The sequence below is a fragment of the Trifolium pratense genome, linkage group LG3, assembly GCF_020283565.1.
Source record: "Trifolium pratense cultivar HEN17-A07 linkage group LG3, ARS_RC_1.1, whole genome shotgun sequence".
NCBI lineage: Eukaryota > Viridiplantae > Streptophyta > Magnoliopsida > Fabales > Fabaceae > Trifolium > Trifolium pratense.
In genome coordinates, this window is record NC_060061.1 from 46,733,108 (window position 1) to 46,758,518 (window position 25,411).

The 25,411-nt window shown below is 34.3% G+C and overlaps 3 protein-coding genes across 4 annotated transcripts; 2 read left to right on the forward strand and 1 right to left on the reverse strand.

Moving 5' to 3' along the window:
- The first annotated feature begins 1,286 nt into the window (after positions 1-1,286).
- Positions 1,287-10,075, forward strand: LOC123917181 (FHA domain-containing protein DDL). 2 transcript variants are annotated; one of them, XM_045968840.1, is made up of 12 exons: positions 1,287-1,463; positions 4,314-4,351; positions 4,399-4,983; positions 6,072-6,100; positions 6,490-6,556; positions 7,090-7,147; positions 7,255-7,347; positions 7,784-7,898; positions 8,007-8,054; positions 8,149-8,194; positions 8,313-8,383; positions 9,659-10,075. In XM_045968840.1, exons 3-12 carry the CDS (start codon positions 4,471-4,473, stop codon positions 9,696-9,698), a joined length of 1,080 nt encoding a protein of 359 aa, XP_045824796.1. In that variant the 5' UTR covers positions 1,287-1,463; positions 4,314-4,351; positions 4,399-4,470; the 3' UTR covers positions 9,699-10,075. The 2 variants fall into 2 exon arrangements, with proteins under 2 accessions (XP_045824796.1, XP_045824797.1); XM_045968841.1 differs by lacking the exon at positions 1,287-1,463 and having other exon boundaries at positions 4,320-4,983.
- A 1,853-nt stretch (positions 10,076-11,928) lies between these two features.
- On the forward strand, positions 11,929-15,875 carry LOC123917179 (tryptophan synthase beta chain 1-like). The gene is made up of 5 exons (XM_045968839.1): positions 11,929-12,562; positions 13,115-13,471; positions 14,151-14,593; positions 14,809-14,903; positions 15,409-15,875. The coding sequence occupies exons 1-5, from the start codon at positions 12,224-12,226 to the stop codon at positions 15,582-15,584; spliced, it is 1,410 nt and encodes a 469-aa protein (XP_045824795.1). The 5' UTR covers positions 11,929-12,223; the 3' UTR covers positions 15,585-15,875.
- A 1,698-nt stretch (positions 15,876-17,573) lies between these two features.
- LOC123917182 (glucose-6-phosphate/phosphate translocator 2, chloroplastic-like) lies at positions 17,574-22,498 on the reverse strand. The gene is made up of 5 exons (XM_045968842.1): positions 21,310-22,498; positions 20,633-20,858; positions 20,109-20,331; positions 19,036-19,249; positions 17,574-17,866 (listed from the first exon to the last, which is right to left on the reverse strand). Exons 1-5 carry the CDS (start codon positions 21,829-21,831, stop codon positions 17,855-17,857), a joined length of 1,197 nt encoding a protein of 398 aa, XP_045824798.1. The 5' UTR covers positions 21,832-22,498; the 3' UTR covers positions 17,574-17,854.
- Between the last annotated feature and the right edge of the window lie 2,913 nt (positions 22,499-25,411).

Genomic DNA, 25,411 nt, shown 5'->3' on the forward strand with positions numbered 1-25,411 from the left:
TCGAATATGTCTTGTCAAACGGCAAAGTAGTGCTACTTCTAGGCAGATTTTTTTTTGCCAAGCTCGGAGACCTCCCCTTTAGTGAAAAGCCTTATCTTGGGACGAAGAGAAAGAGAGGGGGAAGGCCAAGTATGAGATGGGATCACATGGATTGGACTAGAGCTTGACAAGATCGATAAAGGAAACCATACAATCGAAGGCTAGCAAGAAGGAAAAAAAATAAGGGGGGTTGCCTTCTCTCAGGCTAGCGGTCTTCTACTTATAGTCGACTGCTCTATGACAAGTTTCCTGTATCTTGGGATCTACTTGCTCATATACGTTATGACCCAGCAAGTAAGAATTGAAAATCTTGTCAAATAATCGATTATCCCAAAAGTTTAAGCTGTTAGGATAGAGTCATATAAATAGTTTTATATTATTTCTAACACGCACTCTCACATAAGAGTCCACTTGGGCTTGAAGCGTATGCATGGGTCAACCTACCATATGTTTAAATTCCACTTCTTAATCAGAAAGTGGGGGGAGCGGGGATCAAACTTTAGACCACTTAGTTATAGAAGCTCTGACACCATTCAAATAACCGATTATCCCAAAAGCTTAAGCTGTTAGAATAGAGCCATATAAATGATTTTATATTATTTATAACAAATCTTTCCTTCTCCCATACGGTTGATAATTACATAAACGCGGCTAGTATAATAAAAAGGAAAGTCCCAAACGCGAAAAGAGCCTGTGTTTCAACGAGCTAGTTCAGGTTTACACCAAGGATAGCACAACCGATGCAAAGGGGAACAACTTTTTTATAATAAGAATGCGACGAGCTGGTAGAACAAATAATCATCATAATAACAAGAAGAAATAAAAGGTTTAAATCACACAAGACTACAATACCAGTAGGTATCAGAGGTGGTAGATTGGCTGAAAAGAATCTATGATCCTTGTATACCCTCGCCCATCCGGACAAATCATTGGTTTTCCATTGTCCACCTGCTCATGGAAAGGATGAGAGTATCTTGATCCTTGCTTCCTATCACCACTACTAGTAGGTATTGGAGGTGGTAGATTGGCTGAAAGAGGAGTATGTCGTGACGAAAACATGTGAGTCTAGTTATTATTATTATTATTATTTTGATTTTGATTTTGATTTGATTTTATTAAAAAAAATAATTTCAATTTATTCTCTCCGGACCACAAAGGACAATTTTATAAATTAACTCATATCTCTCTTTTCGATACAATATTAATTATCTTTCTTAATACGACTAAAAGTGTCAAAACGATGTAGGGGGAGTATAACATAAGCTAATTGGTCCGGATTAACACATGGCTTTTTAGCCCCCAAATCCTACTTCATCTCTAACCTAGAGACAGTCCCTGTAGCACCAAAAAGCAGACGGCGAGCGAAATTGATAAATAAATTCATTTTGGTGGAAAATCGATTTTGTCAGACGAAGCTTCAATTTGTAGCTGTTGTGAATTCGTCTATAAAAATCACACCAATAATACTTGATGTGTGGAGCAATAGAACGGCAACCAAATAACAAGCGGAATAAGCAATAATAATAAACGATAAACAAGATAAATGAGAAGAAAGAACACAATATTTGTTTACCCAGTTCGGTCCAATAATGACCTAGTCTGGGGGAGAGAGCAGCCCCTCCGTTCCACTATATCAAACGAGTAACTTTACAAAGAGTTCCAATTGAGTTACAAGAATTAATCCTAATTCTACCCAAATCCCGAATCTCTTCCCGTGGCCAAGAGACTCAATTTGATAAGTGCTTCCCAAGGTGTAATCAATCCCCTTTGCCCAACCCTAGAGTTATACCAAGAGACAACCCCTCTTGTTTCTCTCTAAAACCCTAGCCTTGTGTCGGCGGCAAATCCTAATTGAAAACCCTACATTGTTGCTCCCTTTCTCTCTCTCTCTCTCTCAATTTTTCTATGAATAAATCACTCCCTATTTATAGAAAAATAATATGCCAAAAAATTAGTAACAAATCTGTTTTAAAATAAAACAAATCCAAGTCAAAGTATCTTCCAAGAAAATATATTTTTTTCCCAAAAAATCTTCAAAACATCAAAGATGCAAAAAGATTCAACAAAGATTTTTCTGACTTCTTGTAACTGAGATTTCAAGGCATATCCAACAATTCTCCACCTTGCCTTTAAATCGATGGTGATCCCATCAACCACCGTGCTGCTCTCTCCATCTTGAATCTTCTATTCAAGATCACCGGATTGTACCTCCCTCTTCATCCTCGGAATGCCTTCCGCTCTCATGAAGATCTTGCATCCCACTACCATAGGATTTTAGGTAGCCCCACAAGATTCACCGCACCATCTTCAGACTCCGAAGTGGTCAACTTCGTACCTCCCTGAAGAAACGCTTGCTCCCAACTATCATCGGAATTTTAGATAGCTCAACAAGCTCCACCATCCCTCTTCAGCCCCCGGATTGTGCCTTTTCCGTCCTCCTGAAGAATCGCTTGCCTCCGACTATCCATGGATTTTTGCGATAGCCCTACAAGCCTTCACCACTCTTCGACCCCGGAATGCCTTCCGTACTCTCGAAGTTTTGCTTGGCTCCAAACCAACCTTGGAATTTTAGGCGGTTCCACAAGCTGCAACATCAAACTCTCCTTGTATCCAACTACCTCCAGCAGTCTCACAAGTTACCAAGTCTGATCACCTGTTGCTTTCAATTGCCTCCCTGAAGATCCTCTCAAGGTCTTGCACTTCTTCAGCCACAATTGAAACATAATCCACAAGGTCTCCATGGTCATCCCCTTTGGTTCAACAATACCACTCTCCTCCATATCTCCGATTAGATAGCCAAGAGCTAATGTTGACTGTCTACCACTATTGGAAGACTCCACCTCAAACTGAGTTTCCACCAAAGTATACCTACCATGATCTCCACCTTGTAACACGCAAGACCTTTTCAACTCTTCTGAAACATACTTCAAGCTATTGTTAGTCTCCAACAATTCCAGTTCAGTTCAACACCTAGTAAACCTTGTTCACTAGTCCAACTAAACTCATGTCACTAACAGGTCCACCCGAAGTCCCACAACTCAACCACATTATGAGAGTCACCACTAGTTATAGATGCATGACCAACTATCTTTGCATCTAAGTTCAGAAACATACCTCACATCGTGTAAAGAAACTCACGATTATCAAACTTCGTAAGACAAACTAAACTCATACCTTGAACCTTCAAGCTTTCCGTTTTCAAGATGAACAACTCCACCTTCAACTGGCTCTAGAGTCTCAAAGTATTCATTCTTTGAACACATGTGAAAGGAGCATCAAACGTCCATGACTCAACACTCCAACGATTCCTAACTTCCACTAGCACCTCCACATAATAAAGTTGTTGTTTCAGAAGTAACCCGAGTATTATTACCACCGCCTCTCCAGGCCGACCTTCTTCGCCATCTCCATTAACTCTTTATCTTCGAGGCACCGGATAACAACACTCCATGTTTTACCCATCATCCCGAACATTAAAATTGCTTTCATCTTCACTTTCCACAATTCCAAATTGCTTTCGGAAAGTCCCTCGATATCCCACTTAAAACCCATGGTGCTCACTTCAAATTGTTCCAATTGCCCCACGGTGGGCGCCAATTGTTGTGAATTCGTCTATAAAAATCACACCAATAATACTTGATGTGTGGAGCAATAGAACGGCAACCAAATAACAAGCGGAATAAGCAATAATAATAAACGATAAACAAGATAAATGAGAAGAAAGAACACAATATTTGTTTACCCAGTTCGGTCCAATAATGATCTAGTCTGGGGGAGAGAGCAGCCCCTCCGTTCCACTATATCAAACGAGTAACTTTACAAAGAGTTCCAATTGAGTTACAAGAATTAATCCTAATTCTACCCAAATCCCGAATCTCTTCCCGTGGCCAAGAGACTCAATTTGATAAGTGTTTCCCAAGGTGTAATCAATCCCCTTTGCCCAACCCTAGAGTTATACCAAGAGACAACCCCTCTTGTTTCTCTCTAAAACCCTAGCCTTGTGTCGGAGGCAAATCCTAATTGAAAACCCTACATTGTTGCTCCCTTTCTCTCTCTCAATTTTTCTATGAATAAATCACTCCCTATTTATAGAAAAATAATATGCCAAAAAATTAGTAACAAATCTGTTTTAAAATAAAACAAATCCAAGTCAAAGTATCTTCCAAGAAAATATATTTTTTTCCCAAAAAATCTTCAAAACATCAAAGATGCAAAAAGATTCAACAAAGATTTTTCTGACTTCTTGTAACTGAGATTTCAAGGCATATCCAACAGTAGCTTCGAAGTGAATGTGAGTTTGGGGCTAAAATCACTTTCTTCAGATTTTCCAAACACCAACTTTTCTGTTCAATCCGCTCGCGTTTGGTGTTTTCTACAGCTGAACCAAACGGGCACTTAGTTAGAACGCAGAACACTCTCACAATCACAACCATGGGCCGTCATTCTCCATCCTATCGCCGTCACCGAAGTCACCGCAGCATCTCTCCTCCTCCGCCACCACCACGAGAGAAGCCACAATCTTCTACTCGCTCAACGGTTTTATCACGTTCCGGTTCACCGGACGCTCCTCCTTCTCATCGCTCTCGCTCTCCTTCTCCACGAACGAAACGATTGAAGAGAATTCAATCTGAACGTGAATCCAAACGCGAACACGACAGGAGCCATAGCGGTAGCAGAGGGAGAGATTCGGAGAGGGAAACAGTTGAGCGGAAGGAGAGGAAAAGAGCGGATAATGATGACGGTAGCAGAGGGAGGGATTCGGAAAGGGAAACAGTTGAGAGGAAGGAGAGGAAAAGAGCGGATAATGATGATGATGATGATAGTGGAAGGAACGGCAGGTCGTCGAGGTCGAAGCATGAGAGGTCACCGGAGCAACACCATAACGGGAGGAGCAGGCATAGGTCTCAGTCGCCCCATCGTGCAAACTCAAAGCCTCGTGATGAGGTGTCTGGTGATATCCAACCCTAAGTTCAAATTATTGTTTCATTATTCATTCTGCAATTAAACTTGTTTTTTGTTTGGTTTATAACTTTATATGTATGTGCATGCTATTTTGCTGAATGGAAAATGTCAAAGAATTTTTTATGCTGTTGATGGAATTGATGGAATGAGGGTGTCATTTAAGTGCATTTTTTTCTAAAGACTTACTAGGGTGTTTTTCAATCAGTTTTTGAATCAGTTTTAGGTTTTAGTAGAGGTTGATTGAATATATGGAATGTAGATTTTTAAAAATAATTTAATGAATGTTGATTTTCTTTAGATGTATGAGTAGATTCCATATTATTTAGCAAACAAAGAGTTTGTGATTGGTGGGTTTATAGAATGGGGTGAAACATGAATTAGTATGCTGTTGATATTTAACTTCAGATGCATTTGAGTATCTTAAAGAGTATTCAATGACCGCCTTGTGATATATGGCTTAAAATGTTTTATGTTAATATAGAAGTGGAGTAAAAAATAGGTGATTGTTACGTATTGGAATGGAATGATAGTTTCTACCCTAGTTATGTAAGTAACTGATTGAGGTAGTGGCTTAAATTATGAAAAATGTGAGAGGTATGATCTTGTTAGCTTGTGCATGAACCAGGAATTTCACTGAGATTTAGAGAAGCACTTAAGTTGCGCATGTGTAGAAAATGTAGAGTCTTGCCTTTAGGTGGTTTGGACATGTGTGAAGAATACTTGTAGAAGTGTGTGTGACTAGAGTAGATTGAATGGAAGACAACCCAATAGTTTGAGTTAAGGGAGGCATATTAAAGCTTTGGGCAAACAATAAGAAAGATTTATGTCTAACTGATTTGTCCTTTAGACTTTTCTTTCAGAGCAGTTTATTTTCTGCTACCTCCTCTCTTTGTTCCAATTCTTTGTTTATTTATATTTCATAACTCTAAGCATTTAATATTCATAGGAATCATATCCCCTTTTTTCTCCCAATCGTGGCCTCTTTCCTCCTATTTTGTTCTTCTGTTCATGTTAACCAATAATATTCTCCAAGCTTGATGCTTATCTAGGTTTCTGTTTATGTTTTGCAGGTGACCAATTCAAGAGGAGCTGAAATGATGTAAGCTGTTTTTTTTCTCACATTTTTGAATTTAACTGTTGCTACTGGTTGATATTGTTCATACTGTTTAATTGTCAGTTTTGGTTTTAAGCCTATTATAAGAATGCTATATTTTGGTTTCTGTTTGCAAATTAAAAGAGATGAAGTATTTTTGGCTTAAGAGAAATTTAATGATCAAACCTTTGTTATGGAATTTGAGGAGCTTATCACTTATTTGAATAAAATTGAAATTGTTAAGTAATGGTAATAAAACTGAAAGCCATTAGTGTGCCACATGGCTTCAGATCCTTTCTTAAATGATATATCCCCTGCTCCTATCTCTATATTTTCTTATAGATTAGAATTAGTTGGTTTAGTTTCTGAAGACAATTTGTTTGCTGCTCTGACAGGAATGAAGAAGATGATTCCATTATGAAGATGAAGGCTGCTGAAGAGGCTCTGGAAGAAAAACAGAAGGTAACCATGTGCTTATTTACACAGGATCTTGTTCCTGTAATGTTGAGTTGTCTCTTTTTGTTGCTCATTTAGATTTAGATGCTTATGGAAGAAGAATCACATCTAACCAAGATTACCACTTTGTGGTATAGATATTATTCTTCTCAGCACTCAAATAGGGATGCTTTCTAGTAGCTAGCTACAGTTTTGATCTCATTTGATATATAATTTTAAATCTGATGTCCTCTTCCTTTAAGAGACTATAGTGCTTTGTATATATCACTGCTAAATTTGTTAGTTAGACTTCACTTACCATTCAAAAAGGAAAACTGAAAGACAGTTCGAAAAATGGAGGAAAAAAATACAAATGAGGAGACTAAATTTTCAAAAGTTTTAATGAAGTAGAAAAAACTGCGACAAACATCATTATGTTGATTGAATACAAAGTAATATATGTGCCACATGATATGATTTAAAAAACTAAAAAGAAAAAGAGTGTAGATTTTAACTGATCTATTCCTGTTTGCTTTTCTGAAATACTCTATCATTTGCAGGTAAAACCTTCATTTGAGCTATCAGGAAAACTTGCGGCTGAAACGAATCGTGTCAGAGGTGAGAGTCGATTTGTTAACAAAACAAATCAATAGTAGAAGTATCTAATTTGATTTGTTGAGTTAATGTTTCATTTAATTGTTTGCTAAACAATATATATTTTTCAGGCGTTACTTTGTTGTTCAATGAACCACCAGAGGCTCGAAAACCTGATATTAAATGGAGGCTCTATGTTTTCAAGACTGGTGAAATGTTGAATGGTAAGGGCTTCTACTTAAACTTCACATATCCTCTATGTTTTCCTTTGTCGTGCAGCAGAATTTTGTGTCACTTCTAAGAGTAAGCTCTTACTGATCAGTTCTAAAAGTTTAATATCTTATCCAATAGCCATTGGGATGGGCTTTTGATAACTAGACAATCTATTGTTCAGCTCTACATTAAGTTGTATTTCTTCTTTCTTGTGTACAGTTTCCTTTCTTTTGTCATAAATTTTGGATAGTTAATTTTAGTCATACTTTCTTCGACTCTTACAGTTAAATTATCAAACTGAAAATCTTCTTCGATGTTGATGGTTCTAAATGAAAATGCAAGTTATTGTCTTCCAAAGATATATTTCTTTTTCCAAAAAATAAATAAAAATACCTATATTTCTTTCTACTTGCGTTTTGCTAAAATAAGTGTATATATGATTGACAGAGCCCTTATATATACATCGCCAAAGTTGTTATCTTTTTGGAAGAGAAAGAAGAGTTGCTGATGTCCCAACAGATCACCCGTCTTGCAGCAAGCAACATGCTGTTATTCAATTCCGGTATTTCTTTAATTTAATGACTCCGTAGGGGTTTCTTTTTTTGTTGGTGTTTTAAGGTTTCACACCGATAAATATTTTAGTAATTTCTTAAATTTATTTTCTTATTAGGCAAATTGAAAAGGAGCAACCCGATGGTACTATAGTAAAGCAAACAAGGTAATGCGTGATACTTTTTTTCATGGTTGACTCAACATATACTGCCAAACTTTTCTGCATGTAAAAACCCTAACATCTTTGTGATCTGCAATAGGCCTTACATAATGGACCTTGGAAGCACAAACAAAACATTTGTTAATGTGAGTGGTCATTGAATGTCTTTGATTAGTTTCTTCGTGATGTTCATTTGATGTGGTAGCAAATAGTGAGATGAAGTTGGATATGTATTATTGATTATTTGATGTTTTGTTTTTGCAGGATAGTCCCATTGAACCTCAACGGTATTATGAACTTCGGGAGCAGGACACCATTAAATTTGGTAATAGTAGGTAAGAGACAAGTACATATTAGCTGTTTTTCATAATGCGCAAACAACATTTCTTGTTTGATTTTTAAAAAAAAAAGGCAAAAATGTGAATATTTAACAATTCCCACTTCCATTAAGGAATTTTTTATTATACAGCTGTTTTAACAATCTGAAGCATTTATTATTAGACTTAAATTGTTGTAGTAATAAGGTTTCAGTACTTAAGATTGAGGGAAAGGAGTTGATATTATCAGGTCTGAAAGTTTAGAGTTCATTAATAAAAAGTATTCTTTACAGTAATTAAGGGAAAAGAAGGATCTTTAAGTAAAAAAATTTGGAAAATTTAATCAAAAAGATATTTGAATATAGGGAAATATATCTTGTTCTGGCCTCCGGCTGAGGTGCTGGAACTGTCAGTAGTACTGATTTCAGGCATTGGATGTAGTGGTTGGAAACCAATCATGCCGATAGAGCCATGTTTGGATCGGAAAGAAAGAAAAAATTAAAGAGTGTTAAGAAGGAATGAAGGTGGGTAGAGAGAGAGGTTTTTTTTTGTCCCAGTGAGCTTAGCTCAGTTGGTAAGGGACACCGCATATTATATGCAGGGGCCAGGGTTCGAACCCCGGACACCCCACTTATCCACTTAAGGGTGGAATTTCTAGCTACTAGGCTACCTGCCCAAAAAAAAGTTTTCTTTTTTCTTTCCTTTTTCTTTTTCTCTTTTTGATTGAGTAGAAAGTGAGAAGAAAGAAACATGTTTATCTATAAATAAATGATATAAATATCCATCGATAAGAATGATAGATCATAAATGTGACGATAATATTGAAAGAGATGGTTTGTCTTATAGTGTGGTTTCTCTCCAAAACACTTAAATTCGAAAACAATATGATGACTCCTTCTCATGAACCTGATTAAGACTTTTGTGATGTTGAGACATTGTTGTCCTCTCCTGATGATTTTTTGTGACTGATAATTTTTTTCATCTGAATGATAAAATATCTGGCTGGAGTTTCTCATGGAGTTTTTAAAATGGGTTCTTAACTTATTTAGCAGTAGTGGAGAATGAGTTGGCATGTCACATATAAGTACCATATAAGCATATAAGTGTTCATTTGATTTACTATTAGAGTGAAAACTAATAGTTCATAAATTCTATGTGGCATTGTAACGTCTACTAAAAATAAGTTGAGAATCCTAAAAGAGTTATACCATTTATATGGATCCACATAATATTTATGCTCTATTCACCAAAAGTAATTGTTTATTTATTGAATTGTTTGTTTTCTAATTTCAGCCGAGAATATGTATTACTGCACGAGAACTCTGCTTCGTGAGCAGCACCGACCTCGCCAGATATGTTCCATCCTGCTCATTAGAAGTGATCAAATTAACATTGTACCAGTAGTTTTCCTAATGAAGTCCAACTTTTGAGTATTACCTGATCTGAGTTTCTTGATATTTAAGTCAAGATGCATGGAATGTTGAAGCTGGAAAATTCGGTCTTGATATTTAGTCAAAACATATTGAATATTTAAGTTGTAAAATTCGATCTATAGGACTACCAAGTGAGAATTTCAGAGCCTTGCTTAAGCAATATGTCCCTTTGAAGAAATGGAAAGGGAAATGTGATAGATCATGGAAGATGTTGAATTGTTGATGGAACAGGAAATTTTTACTTGTTTTTTTGACTTGGGAAAGATAATTTTCCGAAGAGCTATTCTTACATAGGCAAAAAATCTAAATTAATTATTCTTAGATACACATACATAATTTAAAAAAATTAAAAGATAAAAGAATTGGTTAATATATTAACGTGACTAAATTATTTATCTTTAAATTTTTTCATTGATATGTGTGTTTACACATAATTGATTCTAGTTGTGCCCAAATTAGCATTTCTCAATTCCATGGACTAATTAATTTGATGTAGTTATAGAAAATTCAATAAAGGTTATTAAACAGTTTGGATTTTAGTATAAAATATTAATATACATTTTAGATTAAAAAATATCAAATTTAAATTATGAACGTCTGATCTTAATCCAACGACCTTAAACTAACGACCGTCGACCTCATTCTATAAATATGATGTTTTTATCTCACTTGCATCATGACCCACACCACAAGCTTTCTCCATTTCTGAAACTCTATAAATATGATGTTTATATCTCACGTGGAGAACATTGTCAAAGCAAAACCACACATTTCCTCCACTTTTTTTAATTAATTATTACAACAAGAAACTATTGTTTTTTTATATTCATATATATATATATATATATATATATATATATATATATATATATATATATATATATATATATATATATATATATATATATATATATATATATAAGAATAATGTAAATAAAATATGAATTAAATATGTTTATTCAAATGCTAACATTAAATTTATATATAATAAAATTAATCATAATATGAATTGTTGAGGTTTGATAAAATAGTGTTAATTTTACGAAAATTTATAAATATTTCATTATTTAAAAAAAGAAACTCTTTCCATTGGGATAATCAGTTAGAAGAGTTAATTTAATACAAACCTTCAAAATTATAACTAAAAAAATTAAAATAAATATGAACCTTCAACTTTTTTATATTTTTTTTGAGAACTCCATATAATTAGACAACCCGGTTTGAATATGTGTTCCAATTGTACCAAAGGAAAATGAATATGTGTTCCAAAAAAATAAAATATATATGTTCCAAATTTTTACGAAAATAAAAATAAAAATATATGTTTCAAATGAGGAATATAAGCATAAATAGTTTACTAAAAAAAGATATGAATGAATGCATAAAAACAGAGGAAGAAGTAATGCATGCATCATGAAATATCTTTCATTCTCAAAAAAGGACTTGAGAGAAGGGTCAAGATATAATAAAAGGAAATGAGTGATTTTTACTATTATTTAAACCATTTAAATATGTTTGACTTTTTTTTTAACAAAATTAAGGAAACAAAGAAAATGGGAGATTTTTACTATACACTGTACTATATATATTTGACTTTTTTAACAAAATACTTAATATGAATATTTTATTTTCTCTACATTTTTTCTTTAATATCCAAAATTAATGATGATCTATATGCTTTCAACCTCTCATCTCTATTTTCTTACACAAGGAAAAAAAAAAGGAAATTATAACAGCTAATCTCATGCATAGTATGAGAAATAGATAATTATAGATTAAATTTACATCTTATTATATTAAATATCTTATATTTCTCTATTGTAACCCAAAAAAATATTCAATATCTTATTGTCTTATATCATAATTTATACTATCTCCGTCCCTAATTAAAATATTTTGTGCGACAAAAATGTACTATTTATTTTCCTTGTTTAATAATATATAAATGTAAACATTATCATATAAGATCTTGTAGTTCAAATTGTTTTGATGAATATTTTTAAAATATTAAATTTTTATAATTTTTACTAATAGACAATTAATGATATTATTGATCAAAATTGTGCATTGACGTACAATGTTAGAGACAGAGGTAGTATTTACAAAAAGTCATTAAGTTTATCTCATATTATATTTTTTTGAGGATGTATAATGTCCAAAGATGTTTTATTTGTAATATGCATGTATCAAAATTAAATTTCAATTCAAAATACACATAATACCATAAAAAGGAGTACAATTCATTTTTTAGATTCTAAAAAGAAAATTATTTATTATATAGATACTATGAATCAATAATTTTAAAAAAAATTGAAAATCCTCACATCTCCATAGTGTATAAATTCCAATCTTTTGAAGTTTTAACAACATCCATCCACCAACTTCAATTCATAGAAAAGAAAGAAAACAAAAACACAAATCTAACATGGCTTCATCAATCTCAACCTTCAACTCATCAAACTTGTTCATTTCCAAAGAACAAACCAACCCATCTTCCCATTTTCCATCAAACATCATAAAGTTTGCATCTTTCCCATCAAAAACCACTTCTAATGTCTCTTGTTCTGTCACTAGAGACACTTCCTCTGTTCTTCCATTAGAGGAACATACCAAGGTTGAAAATGGGTCGGTTCTTCTTCAACGACCCGATTCATTTGGAAGATTTGGAAAATTCGGTGGGAAATATGTTCCTGAAACTCTTATGCACGCTCTCACTGAGCTTGAAACTTCATTTCATTCACTAGCTGGTGATGAAGCTTTTCAGGTTTTGTAAAAAAAAAATCAATTTTTTTAATGGAATTTCTGTATTTTTGGATTATGTGGAACTGTTTTATTGGATTTGGTTACTGATTTGTTTATTCTGCAATGTGGGGTTGGGTTGGGTTGAATTTTTGTTTGTAATGAGTTTTGTGTTCTTGATTTTGTAATTATTTGGTCTTGCACACTAATTGGTTGTTGAAATGCTGCACTGAAATTGTCAATGGTAGTTTATTATTATTTTTTAAAGTTTAAATATGTTTGAAATGTTATTTTGTTTGTTCAATTGAATCTCTTTGGTTTGCCATGAAATTGGGTATTGCAAGAAACTAAGCCGAGGTTAAGGATTGCACTCAACCTTGTTATTTTCATGTGTGATTTTTTATGTTTTACTTTTTTTTTTCCGTTCGATTATGTTTCTTGAACTATTGATCCTAATAAATTTTGCAGTTTTATGGAGTTTGAATTTTTATCATAGATTATTATTCGGCAATAATGAAAGAAATTTGTGGAAGGAAAAATAATGGGAATCTTTTGAAATTTATGTTTTAAATTGCAGAAAGAGTTGGCTGGGATTCTAAAGGACTATGTTGGTCGGGAGAGTCCTCTTTATTTTGCAGAAAGGTTGACGGAGCATTACAAGAGGCCTAATGGTGAAGGGCCTCACATTTATCTTAAGAGGGAGGATCTTAACCACACTGGGGCTCATAAAATTAACAATGCTGTTGCACAAGCTTTGCTTGCTAAGATTTTGGGAAAAAAACGCATTATTGCTGAAACTGGAGCTGGGCAGCATGGCGTTGCCACTGCTACTGTATGTGCTCGATTTGGTTTAGAATGCATTATTTATATGGGTGCACAGGATATGGAAAGGCAGGCACTGAATGTTTTCAGAATGCGTCTTCTTGGTGCTGAGGTATAGCTGTTGTTATTGTTGTTCCATTTGGTTCGTTTAAAATTAAAAAAAAATGTTAAAAACTCTCCTTTCTTGTTCGCAATTTCATAGGAATTGATAGTGTATTTGGTGTTTGACACTGACACGTGTGGTTACCTTAATCACTTCCATTTTCTTAAATTATTATTGTTTCTACATGTCACCACCAATTTCTTATCCAGTGTTGTGTTAGGGCATCACATGCTAAAGACAATACGTAGTTTAAGGTTGTCAACTGGTAATCAAATTAAAAATGCACAATTACAGCTTGCAATAGATGTCGATTTTTGCATTGTTCATACTTCATACACATGCATAATTTTAAAATCCATGACGATAGCACATAAACATAAGTTTGGGACAAGATAGGTATGCAATTTTGTAAGCTAATAAGAAATTTTTTCAATCCCATGTTAATATCTTAATTGTATTTGACTAAGTTTGGCATCCAAGACTAAATATTGATTGATTTGTAGAAAAGCTTGGATTGTTTTATTACATTGTTCATTTGGGAAATCGTGTCTTTATCTGGCATTGAACAGGGTGTAGTGATTGTCGAGTGTGTCTAAACCTAATTTCTACTTAACGAGTTTAACCGATCTACATTTAAAAAACGAAATCTATTCATTTGTGTATCTAATAGTTGAATCCTGTGATACAGGTGAGACCAGTCCATTCTGGGACTGCTACACTTAAGGATGCTACATCAGAGGCTATAAGGGACTGGGTGACTAATGTTGAAACAACTCATTATATTTTGGGTTCTGTTGCCGGACCGCATCCATATCCAATGATGGTACGAGAGTTTCATGCTGTGATTGGCAAGGAAACAAGAAAACAAGCTTTGGAAAAATGGGGAGGGAAACCAGATGTTCTGATTGCATGTGTCGGTGGAGGTTCAAATGCCATGGGACTTTTCCATGAATTTGTTGATGATAGTGATGTTAGGCTAATTGGTGTGGAAGCTGCTGGCTTTGGCCTGGACAGTGGCAAGCACGCTGCTACATTAACAAAGGGAGAAATTGGGGTTTTGCATGGAGCTATGAGCTATCTGCTGCAGGATGATGATGGACAAATAGTTGAGCCTCACTCCATTAGTGCAGGGTAATTCTTTTCACTGATATTTTTATTTGTCTTAATCCTTCGCCTGGCTGGTAAGTAAATAATGGTCAAAGATTATTAAATCAGGGTTCGAACTCGTGTATTCCCAATAGATTCGACTTTACCTGACTGATAATTTGATACTAGCTTTCTTGTTTATATTTAGATTCTTCTTGTTCTGATCGTGTTGTTATGCTTCAAAAAAATTTGTTTTGTAGCTTGGACTACCCCGGTGTTGGACCTGAACATAGCTTTTTGAAAGACATAGGGCGTGCTGAGTATTATAGCATCACTGACGATGAAGCATTGGAAGGTAGGACTAATGTGATTTTGTGGTTCTTGAATTTTAATTGTCATGATTTGTTTCGAAGCTTTTCCTTGCCAGATATTTTGTATAAGTTTTACATAGACTGATGGGGGTCTACATAGATGGTATCTATATGCGCTGTTAAAGACCGTTCATTCTTTGTATTTCTATCTAACTTTTCTTAATTGTTCTGGAACTTGACTATTTTTGTGAACTTGAAATCTAAATTTCGTATCCACCTGTAATTCGTCTATTCAAACAGTATATGATATTTGTGGCAATTTCAAATGTCTAAAGCATGTTGCTTTGGGAAATTAAGACATTACCACTTGTCATTTTCCATCATATATATAATCTAATGAAATGCATCTTACTTTGTTTTAAAACTTTTTTTTTTTTTGGTAAAGTTTTAAAACTTATTTTGTTGTTCGATGTTAATGGATGTTAATGCCGCTCTATTATAGGATCCTGTTCCTCTATCTAATTTTTGGAATTTTTATTGTATATGCAGCTTTTAAGAGAGTTTCGCGACTTGAAGGCATCATTCCAGCTCTGGAAACATCCCATGCTTTGGCGTATCTTGAGAAAATATGTCCAACCCTTCCTAATGGAACAAAGGTTGTGGTTAACTTCAGTGGCCGAGGTGATAAGGATGTTCACACTGCTATCAAGCACTTGAAGCTTTGAAAAAGATCATGTTCTTGTATCGGATAATAATGGTTCAGCTGCTGAGTGGTTTCATTTTCAGATTTTGAGACACTAGTTTTACAAAAATAAAGCTTTAGTTAAAGAACAATGTATATTAGCTTCGTGGAACCGCAGACTTTTAATACTCTTTTGTTTGAATGTTTGAATAAAATTAATAAATGCCACAAATATTTTGTTGTAACTTTCTTCATGGGAGCTATTGTATTTGTTGAAGGCCAAAATGGTATGAGTTTTCCTACCATGAATAAGATTTTAAATTACCATTGTTTACATTCTTGATATCGTGTAGTGTCGTGTGTAGTTTTGTGTTTAAATGCTGTTGATGCAGTCTCAATTGTATTGTAGTTGCAAAGACGTCAGAATCTTGAATGTTATAGTCAAAATTGCGGTACGAAGATGTTTTACTAAATTACTATGTTGTCGTTTAGAAGTACACTTTCAAACAAAATATGTCGTCTGAAAATACACTCCGAAAAATATGATTTATTAGAAATATAGGGTGGAGAAAGCTCATCCTTAACATTATCACAACAAAAAAAAGCTCCTCCTCCTTAAACTTTACCACATACATACAAAAAGGTCAAATGACTATGTTCATCAACTTGTGAGAAACTTACAGAAAGGTGACCCACAAAATTTTGGAAATTTTGGAGGTATACTGTTTATTTGTGGTTAATACTTAATAGTAATGGAAACCTTATCTATGAAATTGTTTTATTTGGAACTCATCTCAATCCAAAAAAAATATCATCCACAACAAACAACCTCTATAAGTTGGTGTCTTTGCCTAAATTTAGCTGCAATGACTTCATTTTTATTTCTACATAGTTTCAAGTCCATCAAATTTGGAACAATTGCTTCCACTTTCTGCTTTCTATAATCTGAGTTTTGGAGAACATAGAGAGGGAACTATATTTAAGAGTGTTTATACAAATATTAGATAAGAGCTTATCTTGTGGCAGTACCTTCACAGTTATATAGTCTTCAACTCTTCATCAAACTGGTTCAGTACTCTCTCTCTCTACCTCTTTCATATCTACTACCTTGTCTTTTAACAAGTAGATTAAATTATACTTTTGGTTCCATAGTAACTTTTGGTCTCTAAGTAACTTTTGTTTCGTTTAGGTCCAAATGTGTCATTTTTGTTCCTTAAAAAAGCTAGATGGAACTAAATTTATTTAAGGACCTAAGTAAAATCTGAAAAATAATTTAAGAGACCAAATGTATAAATTAATTTTATAAATATTATTTGATATTTCACTTATAGTAAAATATTGGATAGTGTATCAAATTTCTCAATTTTGTGTATTGATATCTAAAATTATTGTTTTAGTATGACACCAAAAATAGTAAATCAAATAAGTCTATTTTTTGCAATGAAAATGTTAATGCATCTAAATTCTAATGATTTATTGAAAAACTTGTACTTAGAGAAACCTTTTTCAAATGGAGTAAGACAAAAAAAAAAAAAAAACCCTTTTACATTCGTGGTAATGTGAGGCGTAAAATCTCAAATAACAGTTTTATCAATTTTTATAAGGTGTTTATTCGTCTTCTCACGTAGTCATGTTAGTTACAGGCACTCACTACTTCAACAATAATCAAGTGATAGATCGAGATTCTTTAACTTTGTATCCCGTTTTCATAGAGAAAAAAAAAATCGCAAATAATAGCACATACTTTGTATCGTTGAATTGATAATATGCATTTATTAACAATGAAGAGAAATCATGTCCTTTAAAAAAGTGGAACACTGCTTTTTCAAAAGATAATAGAGTTCTCATGAAAACCTGGAAAGGGTCAAAAAGCATAAAAATGAAAGAGTCACAATTACTTAAACAAAATGCACCTGTCTTCTAGCATAACATAAAAAGCTCATTAATATTATATTCCAAGTTGCATCTTTCACCAATGTAAGCAAACATAGAATCATATATAAAAACAGCACTAAATAGATCACACATCATATATTATAAATAAAAATCCTTTATAGTAAACAATGTTTTGAGAAATTATTATTCTCAGACTATAAACAGGAATATTTATTTCAATTCATTGGCATTTCAGAAATTTAAAAACAAAAATCTCACTAATCATGTTTCTCAACAGCATTATTCTGATTATTATTATTATTATCTACACATGCACTAAAAGCCGGATCATCCTAGTCGTACAAAAATCCAGCAGCCACATGTTCCAAAATCAACTTATAGGTTTGAGAATGACAGAAAATGTTAACAAGCAAGTCCCTATTGTTTTGCCTGCAAAAATCAGTAAAACAAGAATAAGTATACGCACCGATCGAAAATGAAAACAAAGAAAACGAAAAAAGTACAAGAGAAAGGTTCAGAAAAACAAAGAGGTACCAGAATCCTCAATAAGGTTATGCATAAATTCCATTGTAAATCCTCAATGAGGTTGGTGGTTCTAACAACTTTGTATGAGGCTCATGTGTTAGGTGCAGTCAACAAGGAAACTCTAAAAGGTAAGCCAACTCATATTGACATTGACTTAGAAAAGGAATAAGTCATGAAAGGTTTCATAGTTCAAACTTCAAACAAATAGAGTTAGGTGGCAAATTGCAATTCAAGGTATAGCACCCAATAAAACACAGGATCACCTAACTTCAGAATAGTACCATTAGATAGGAAAACAAGACAAACTTAAGGCACATTGACACCAAACTTTAGTTTACCCTATGAGCCATACTCTCGATGAATTAATATACTTTCCACCAAACCCTTTCATAAAGAGAACGAGTTTAAAACAATGTTGTCAATTGCGGATCACAGAAAATAGTGGTTTGTTCAAATTCCACTACATAAATAGTGTACTAAATACTCACTATTTGACAACATTTTTGTACTAAATAGTGTATTGCAGAATAATTGGGATTTGTTAAAATTTTGCTATGCTATGGAGCTTTTATTTAAACAGAAGTTTAAAATCCTATAACATTTTTTACTCCAGACAGATAAACAACGCCTTTATATACCAATGTGATTTGCTAGAAGGGTTCACAACATGTGAGGTTCTAGTCCGGTAATGAGCAATCCACAAAAACCCTAAGCACATTCCCTCACCGCAGTGGATCTTTAAGCTAATAATATGCTACACAATGACAGTGTTCGGTGTTTCAAATATAAACATTTTACTTAGATGTCGAATAATATAGACAGATGGCAGTGTGAACAATGAGCAGCATCTAAAGTACCAACATATAGAGACATAGGACACTCACACATAAACGCTGGTAATAGTTTAAGAAAACGGAAGTGATTGAATGTAATCACAATGTCGCGTCAGTGTTAGACACTGAGACATGTTGGTGTCAGACACTGACATGTGCTGGACACTAGACATGCCCTTAATCCGAATTGTCCGTGCTGCCTTTCAAAATAATAATAAGAAAAAAAGGATAAGAAAATACCTGTGAGTAAAGGAAGGTCCCAAAGATAGCAATTGCGGCTCCAAGAGCATTGACAGGTTGAACTGGTGTGTGGAAGATGATAATTGAAGATACAATGACAGATATACGTTTCATGGTGTTTCCAATGCTAAATGTCAAGGGAGAGATCTCATCCAACGACATGTAAGACACTTGATTGTAGAGATGATAGAATATACTCTGAGCTGCTACCCACCTGTCGTACATTATACCAGCCATAGTTTTAGTCGGAATATGGAGAGGCAATACTGAGAACCGTAAAAAAATAAACAGAAGGAAAACCATAGTACTTAATCAGAACAAGAAAAAAACGGTTTTCGGTTACAAAAACAATTTATGCACGTATCATTAATTCCGTCACTTTAGTAACATTAACTCATAAAAAACACGGTACTTGATAACCATGATAATGCACCTCCGAGGGAAACTCTTCGCTATTGAATACAGAATCAAAATAAGGACATGGTCATCAACACGAGACAGAAAAGAAGCTCAGTCATCCAACTAAAAAAATTGAAAATCGGCATAAATTTATCAGGCAATAAAACTAAATGTTCTCATGTGAATCTACAAAGAATTTCTGAAGCTTGTTCATAGGTTTCGAATTTATAGTGATACGAATGAAGATTAAAGAAAGAATCAGAAAAAAGTACATGACGCCAACTAGAAAAAGCTTCTAATAACAGGATTTCAAACTCTGAAGAGATGTGTACATCATTGTCACTTTACACTAAGAATCTATAGACAATCACTAATATGTATAGAAACATTCTTTGGCTTCATGGTAAGGATCGGAAACAAGAACACTATATTGTCTTGAAAGGACAGGAATTTAACTTTGCTCTCCCGATCGATTCAAACTTTCACCATACTGAATTACTGATATTATGCATGTATTTGAAAATCAAATGAATCAATGATTTAGGTAACATAAAATACTTTTGCATTCTCTGATTAGTTCAGATAGTAGATTGATATAATACTGAAGCTACTTGAAGATTATGGGAAAAAAATAATAGGGATAACATCAAATCAAGTAGTCATCTTGTACTTACCATATGAATTGTGGTCCAATTTCAGCCATAGCTGTTTGATATCCCGCAGCCCACGCAGCTGGTCCTTCCACGGCAATTGCAAAGGGTGTAAGAATTGCAAGGGACAAAATAGATAAACAAGCATAGTAATTCATTCCGCTAACAGATTTTCCCTTCATCCCCTTTTTCGAAAAGATGTTCCTGAACACAAATGCCAAATTTGATATCATAGCCCCCATAAAACCTGAAAAAGAGAGCAAAAAAAAAAGTCAATGATATCAAAGCCGGTACAGTACTTAGGACAGCTTGCATCAAAATTACGAGAAACGCATTCTAAAACAAATAACTTCCCCTGGTAGCATCATTAGGTCGGTGGTTAAACTCAAGCAAGATTAAACAACAAAGAGACGAAAGATGCAAAACTATCCGCACTCAAGTTATCAAACACATACTACCTTTTTTCAAGTCCAGTCACAATTGTAATCAGTATTGTGCCAAACAATATAAAAGCAAAAACAAAATATTCTTAGAGTCAAGTTCATTACCAATCATATTGAAATTGAGCTCAGTCACAGCAGCAAGTGCACATCCACCAATGATTGGAAGCAAAGACAGATAGACTGGCACAGGGAAGGTTTCGCCCAAAATAAATCTCGAAACCAGAACACTAAAAGCAGGCTCACCACTCTTGATGATATGTGTAAATGACACTGCAACTTTGGACATACTAACCGTAGCCGCTACATGTCCAATTGTGTGTGCAACAGCAACCTGTAGTTGAAACACCAAAGACATAAGCCACTATCCATTCAAAACGTTAAATGAATCAACAAAATTGACCAAATTGTTTCATAACCATCGGTATCCATCAGAGTATTGTCAATCGTGGATCACAAAAAATAACAAACTCCACTTCGGTGTTATAACACAGCTATAGCCGCTATTTCACAACACTTTGTTAAATCACAGAACAATAGCAATTTGTTCAAATTCCGCTATGCTATGGTATAGTTAAAATCAAATTGAGTGGACAAAATTTTCTCTATTTTGTTTTCTTTTGAACTCAACCAACATAATCAACCATATATGAGTTCAAAATTGCAAAACAACTCTTTCTAGAACAAAAAAAAAACATATTAGCAAACAAAACAAACCTGTCAATAAATCCAATCAATTATAATTTTTTCCTCAAAAGAAACAAACAAAACAAATTCAAACTTACGGGAAACAAAGTCTTCCAAAACTCAAGATCAGTCTTAGGAGCTTCAGCTATCCTAGTGGCCCAAGAAATCAACATCATAAGAGAACCACAAGCTAATGACAGAGTTGATGTAAGCCAAGGGTAAGGGTAAGCATTCAAAACCTTCTTGTTATAAATATTGAAAACAACATTCAAAGCCCACCAAGTTGCAAAATATATTCCAATTTTCACTTTTTTTGCAGCTGCTGATGGTGTTCCTGAGTCTTCAACCTCTGATCTATCAGCTTCATAAGCACCACACTTAACCAAATCACCCTTTTCAAAACTCTTCTCTGTTTCAAAATTCTTCACAGACCCAAAATTTCCAAGACCAATACATGCAAGGTGAAGAGGCTTTTTCAATGAAACAACATATCTATGTGATTTTTCACTAACCAAAGATGGTAAGAATGACCGTGGTGGAATTAGGGTTGCATGTCTTTTCCCAAAAACAACATCAGAACCACTGATCGCAATACTAGGTTGTCTCAATGATGAAATCATGGCTTAAATTCAAAAGGATATGTGAAAAATCAAAATAAAACACAATCGAAAGAGAAATACAGTGTTTACGTAAGGGTCGTAAAATACACTCTGAAATCACAGACGAAAACAAAAATCAAAGACAACCCTTTTACGTAAGGGTTGTAAAATACGCTCTCAAATCACATCCTGAATACAGTATTTATATGTAAAAGAATGTGTCTTTGGTTCTGATCATGCCCCCTGATATCTTGAAAAGGTTTATATTAAATTAAACCCAAAAAAAACACTGCATAAAAACAATGATAGTAATAAAATAATAAAACACAATGTACCAAAAAAAAAAAACACTATACAGAAAAAAAAAATAAAAGGAAAAGGAATTATACCTTAGAATTAGAATCTGGTGAATAATTAAAATTAAAATTATAAATGCTAAAAATACTATATTTTTTAAGGTCAAATTTGGTTTGTTTGATTATTTTCTGTTTTTGGTATAAAAAAAGATTTGGGGGACAGTGTGTCCCACCATTGTTCTCTTCCGAAACTTGTTCCCTGCATAACAATCCGTAAATAAATAAAAAGATTGAAATTAAACAAAACCAGAAAGCTCTGTTGTCTTCTTCCTCGGCCAGCACCACATCTGCCTTGTTCCGTTCACTTCACGACCAAATCCCAAAAGAGTAACGACTTATGATTGTCATGTAATTTGGGGGATAAATACAGTGGTCAAAGGATTTTTTTCCCAAAATATACCCCTCTCCCTCTCTTATTTCCCGTAATACCCCCCTCTCAAATTTTTTTCCCGTAATGCACCTCTGACAGAAGACCAACTGGGTAGCACCATTTGAAATGGCGCCATGGCCATGTGATAGCGCCATTCTGAATGGCGCTATTGACTGCTTTTCTGCTTTTTCTGTGTCCCCTGTACCAGACTGCTTTTCCCCAGATCATGCCATTTGAAATGGCGCTATGTCACAAGCATTAAGCCATTCAGAATGGCGCTATGCTCCTTGCTGTTTTTTCCAGACGCGCGCGTGGCTTGCTGCATGGGAGGGAGAGAAAGAAAATATTTGTGTTTGAAATTTTTTAAATTTTTTCTACTATCTCATTCTATAAATACCACATCTCACACATTCATTTTTCACTCAACTAACTTCATCTTATTCATTTTATTATCTTATTCACTCTCTTTATTTTATAAATAATGGCATCTTCGTCCAATGATTGCCATAATTTTTCTGTTAAATTTGAAGGCCGCCAAGAACATTTTAAGTTACCGATTAGCAAATTGAGTTCGCTTGCCATAATTGTTCCATACATCCTAATACTCTCATCCACTCTTTCACAAAATGGATCCATTATGGCTTGGTGAAAATCATTTGTCACAAAAACTAAATGTATAAGTTATTTTTATGTCATTTTTCATAAGTTATTTTTATGTCATTTTTCATTTATGTCGTTAAAATTAAAATTATAGTAAATTTTTTCATATTTTTTTGATAAATTCACAAACACATTACATCACAATGAATTTTTCAGAAAATGTTAAAACATTATAGAATTATAGGTAAATTAGTGGAGAATCATGTCCTCTCTTGAGCTAGCTAATTAATGGCCAATTCGCATGAGCATGTTATAAATCAAAATGGCCTTTTATTCTCATTGATTCTTGTTATTTTTGTTATTATTATTATTTTTTAATGATTTTTTTTTTACATGAATGATATTTTTTTGAAAGGTTATTATTATTACTGTGTCACTTTTACTACTACTTTTTTTTTTTGTTTACAATATACTACTCTTACTTTAGTGTCTTTCTTACTTTAGTGTCTTTTTTACACGTCCATATTTTTGAACTATTTTTTTTTTGTTAATTGTTTTTAACGGTAACTAATTATAAATTTGTTGTGTGTAGGCAACGGAAACTATTAGACCGCGTGCTGGAGGCCGATTTAAAGCACCAAACCCTTTGTTAGAACCACTGTTAGCAGAATGTGGTTTTGGTAACGTCGTCCTCCTTCAAAAATGTAGGTTGGACTGGGCCGTAGTCACAGCTTTGGCAAAAAGATGGAGACCGGAAAGACATACATTTCTGTTACCGTGTGGAGAGGCCACAATAACTCTCCAAGACGTGTCAATGTTGTTTGATCTACAAATTTGTGGACAAGCTGTTACCGGAACTTCCAGTAACATATGGGAGACAGATTTCCCACGACTATTGGGAGCCATTCCTCCATCTAACGGCCGAGCAGGATATTCTGTTAAGCTATCATGGCTGGAAGAATATCTTAACGAAATGCCCGAAAACCCCACCTACGAAATTCTCTTGATGCACCTAAGGGCATATATTCTTTATTTTTTGGGAAAATTTTTATTGCCCAACACCTCTGGCGATCGTGTGCATACTATGTACCTCCCATTGTTGGAAGATACACAAACAATAAGAGGATATAGTTGGGGTTCAGCTTGTTTGGCAACGTTGTATAGGGGCATGTGTGATCTCGCAGATCAAAACCAACCAACCAAAACCATGTCCGGATGTGCCTTACTTTTACAGGCATGGGCACGTTGCCGAATAAGGGAATTTCACCACGAGAGAACTAGAAATCCAGCGTCCGATAGGCCATTGGCTCTAAAGTAAGTATCTACTAATTTATTTATTTTTGAATCAATCTATTAGAATTTAATAATAAATATGTATATTTACTATGATATTAATCGTATCGTGAAAATATTATTTTAGGTACGTTGCATCCGGAACAAGGTACTCTGGCGGTCCGGACCACGACGTACAAGGCGCAACAAACGTGCTCGACCGTTTAACGAACAACGAGGTAATATATATTCTCTTAATATTTATTTGTTTTTTTTAAACTAACTCTTCTTCATACACTAACAAATCTCTAATTTGTTTTTAAAAATATCAGTTTAATTGGACTCCTTATGACGTCAGCCAGTGCTTATATCCAGAGGACGTTGCATGTTGGTCAGCAATCACATTTCTCATAAACTTTGAGGTTGTAGAGTTTCATCAGACCGACAGGGTCCGTCTTCAATTTGGATTTCAACATGCGAGATTTCAGGGCGTTCCCCAAGTCATGACGAGTTACCACAATACAACAATGCGATCATCGGTTCATGATTGGGCAGCCAAATTTATGGTTGAAATCCAACACTGGAATAATCGTCATAATTGTGTCCTCGTTGGAGATCAGGTGGATGGTGTACCTATGCACTCAACGGAGTTCTTGAATGATTATACAAGGTTCAACATGCCATATCTCTCTTCCGAACATTATTTATTTGATCCACGCCCACGTCCTGATGTGCAGCAGAATACATTTACCCAACATACCGATATCCCAGACACACCATCTTTTTCCCCTCAACAACAACATACATCCCAACCATTTACCCAACAACCATTTACCGACCAATATCCAAATAGCCAATCCAATATTTTTACCCCATTGCCATACACCCGAAATTTTTTCGACGACCAATCATGTCAATCACCGGGAACTCAACGGTTCAATGAAAATGCTTACCACCCCGGTGAACCCCAACAAACCCAACAAACCCAACAAACCCAACATAT

Coding starts and splice junctions, on each gene's coding strand:
- LOC123917182 (XM_045968842.1), bottom strand. CDS start 21,831: ATGATTTCATCATTGAGACAACCTAGTATTGCGATCAGTGGTTCTGAT. Junction 20,859..21,309: donor TTTGGAAGACTTTGTTTCCC/GTAAGTTTGAAT, acceptor TTTCAACTACAG/GTTGCTGTTGCACACACAAT. Junction 20,332..20,632: donor GCTCAATTTCAATATGATTG/GTAATGAACTTG, acceptor TCTCTTTTTCAG/GTTTTATGGGGGCTATGATA.
- LOC123917179 (XM_045968839.1), top strand. CDS start 12,224: ATGGCTTCATCAATCTCAACCTTCAACTCATCAAACTTGTTCATTTCC. Junction 12,563..13,114: donor CTGGTGATGAAGCTTTTCAG/GTTTTGTAAAAA, acceptor TTTAAATTGCAG/AAAGAGTTGGCTGGGATTCT. Junction 13,472..14,150: donor TGCGTCTTCTTGGTGCTGAG/GTATAGCTGTTG, acceptor CCTGTGATACAG/GTGAGACCAGTCCATTCTGG.
- LOC123917181 (XM_045968840.1), top strand. CDS start 4,471: ATGGGCCGTCATTCTCCATCCTATCGCCGTCACCGAAGTCACCGCAGC. Junction 6,557..7,089: donor CTCTGGAAGAAAAACAGAAG/GTAACCATGTGC, acceptor TATCATTTGCAG/GTAAAACCTTCATTTGAGCT. Junction 8,055..8,148: donor ACTATAGTAAAGCAAACAAG/GTAATGCGTGAT, acceptor GATCTGCAATAG/GCCTTACATAATGGACCTTG.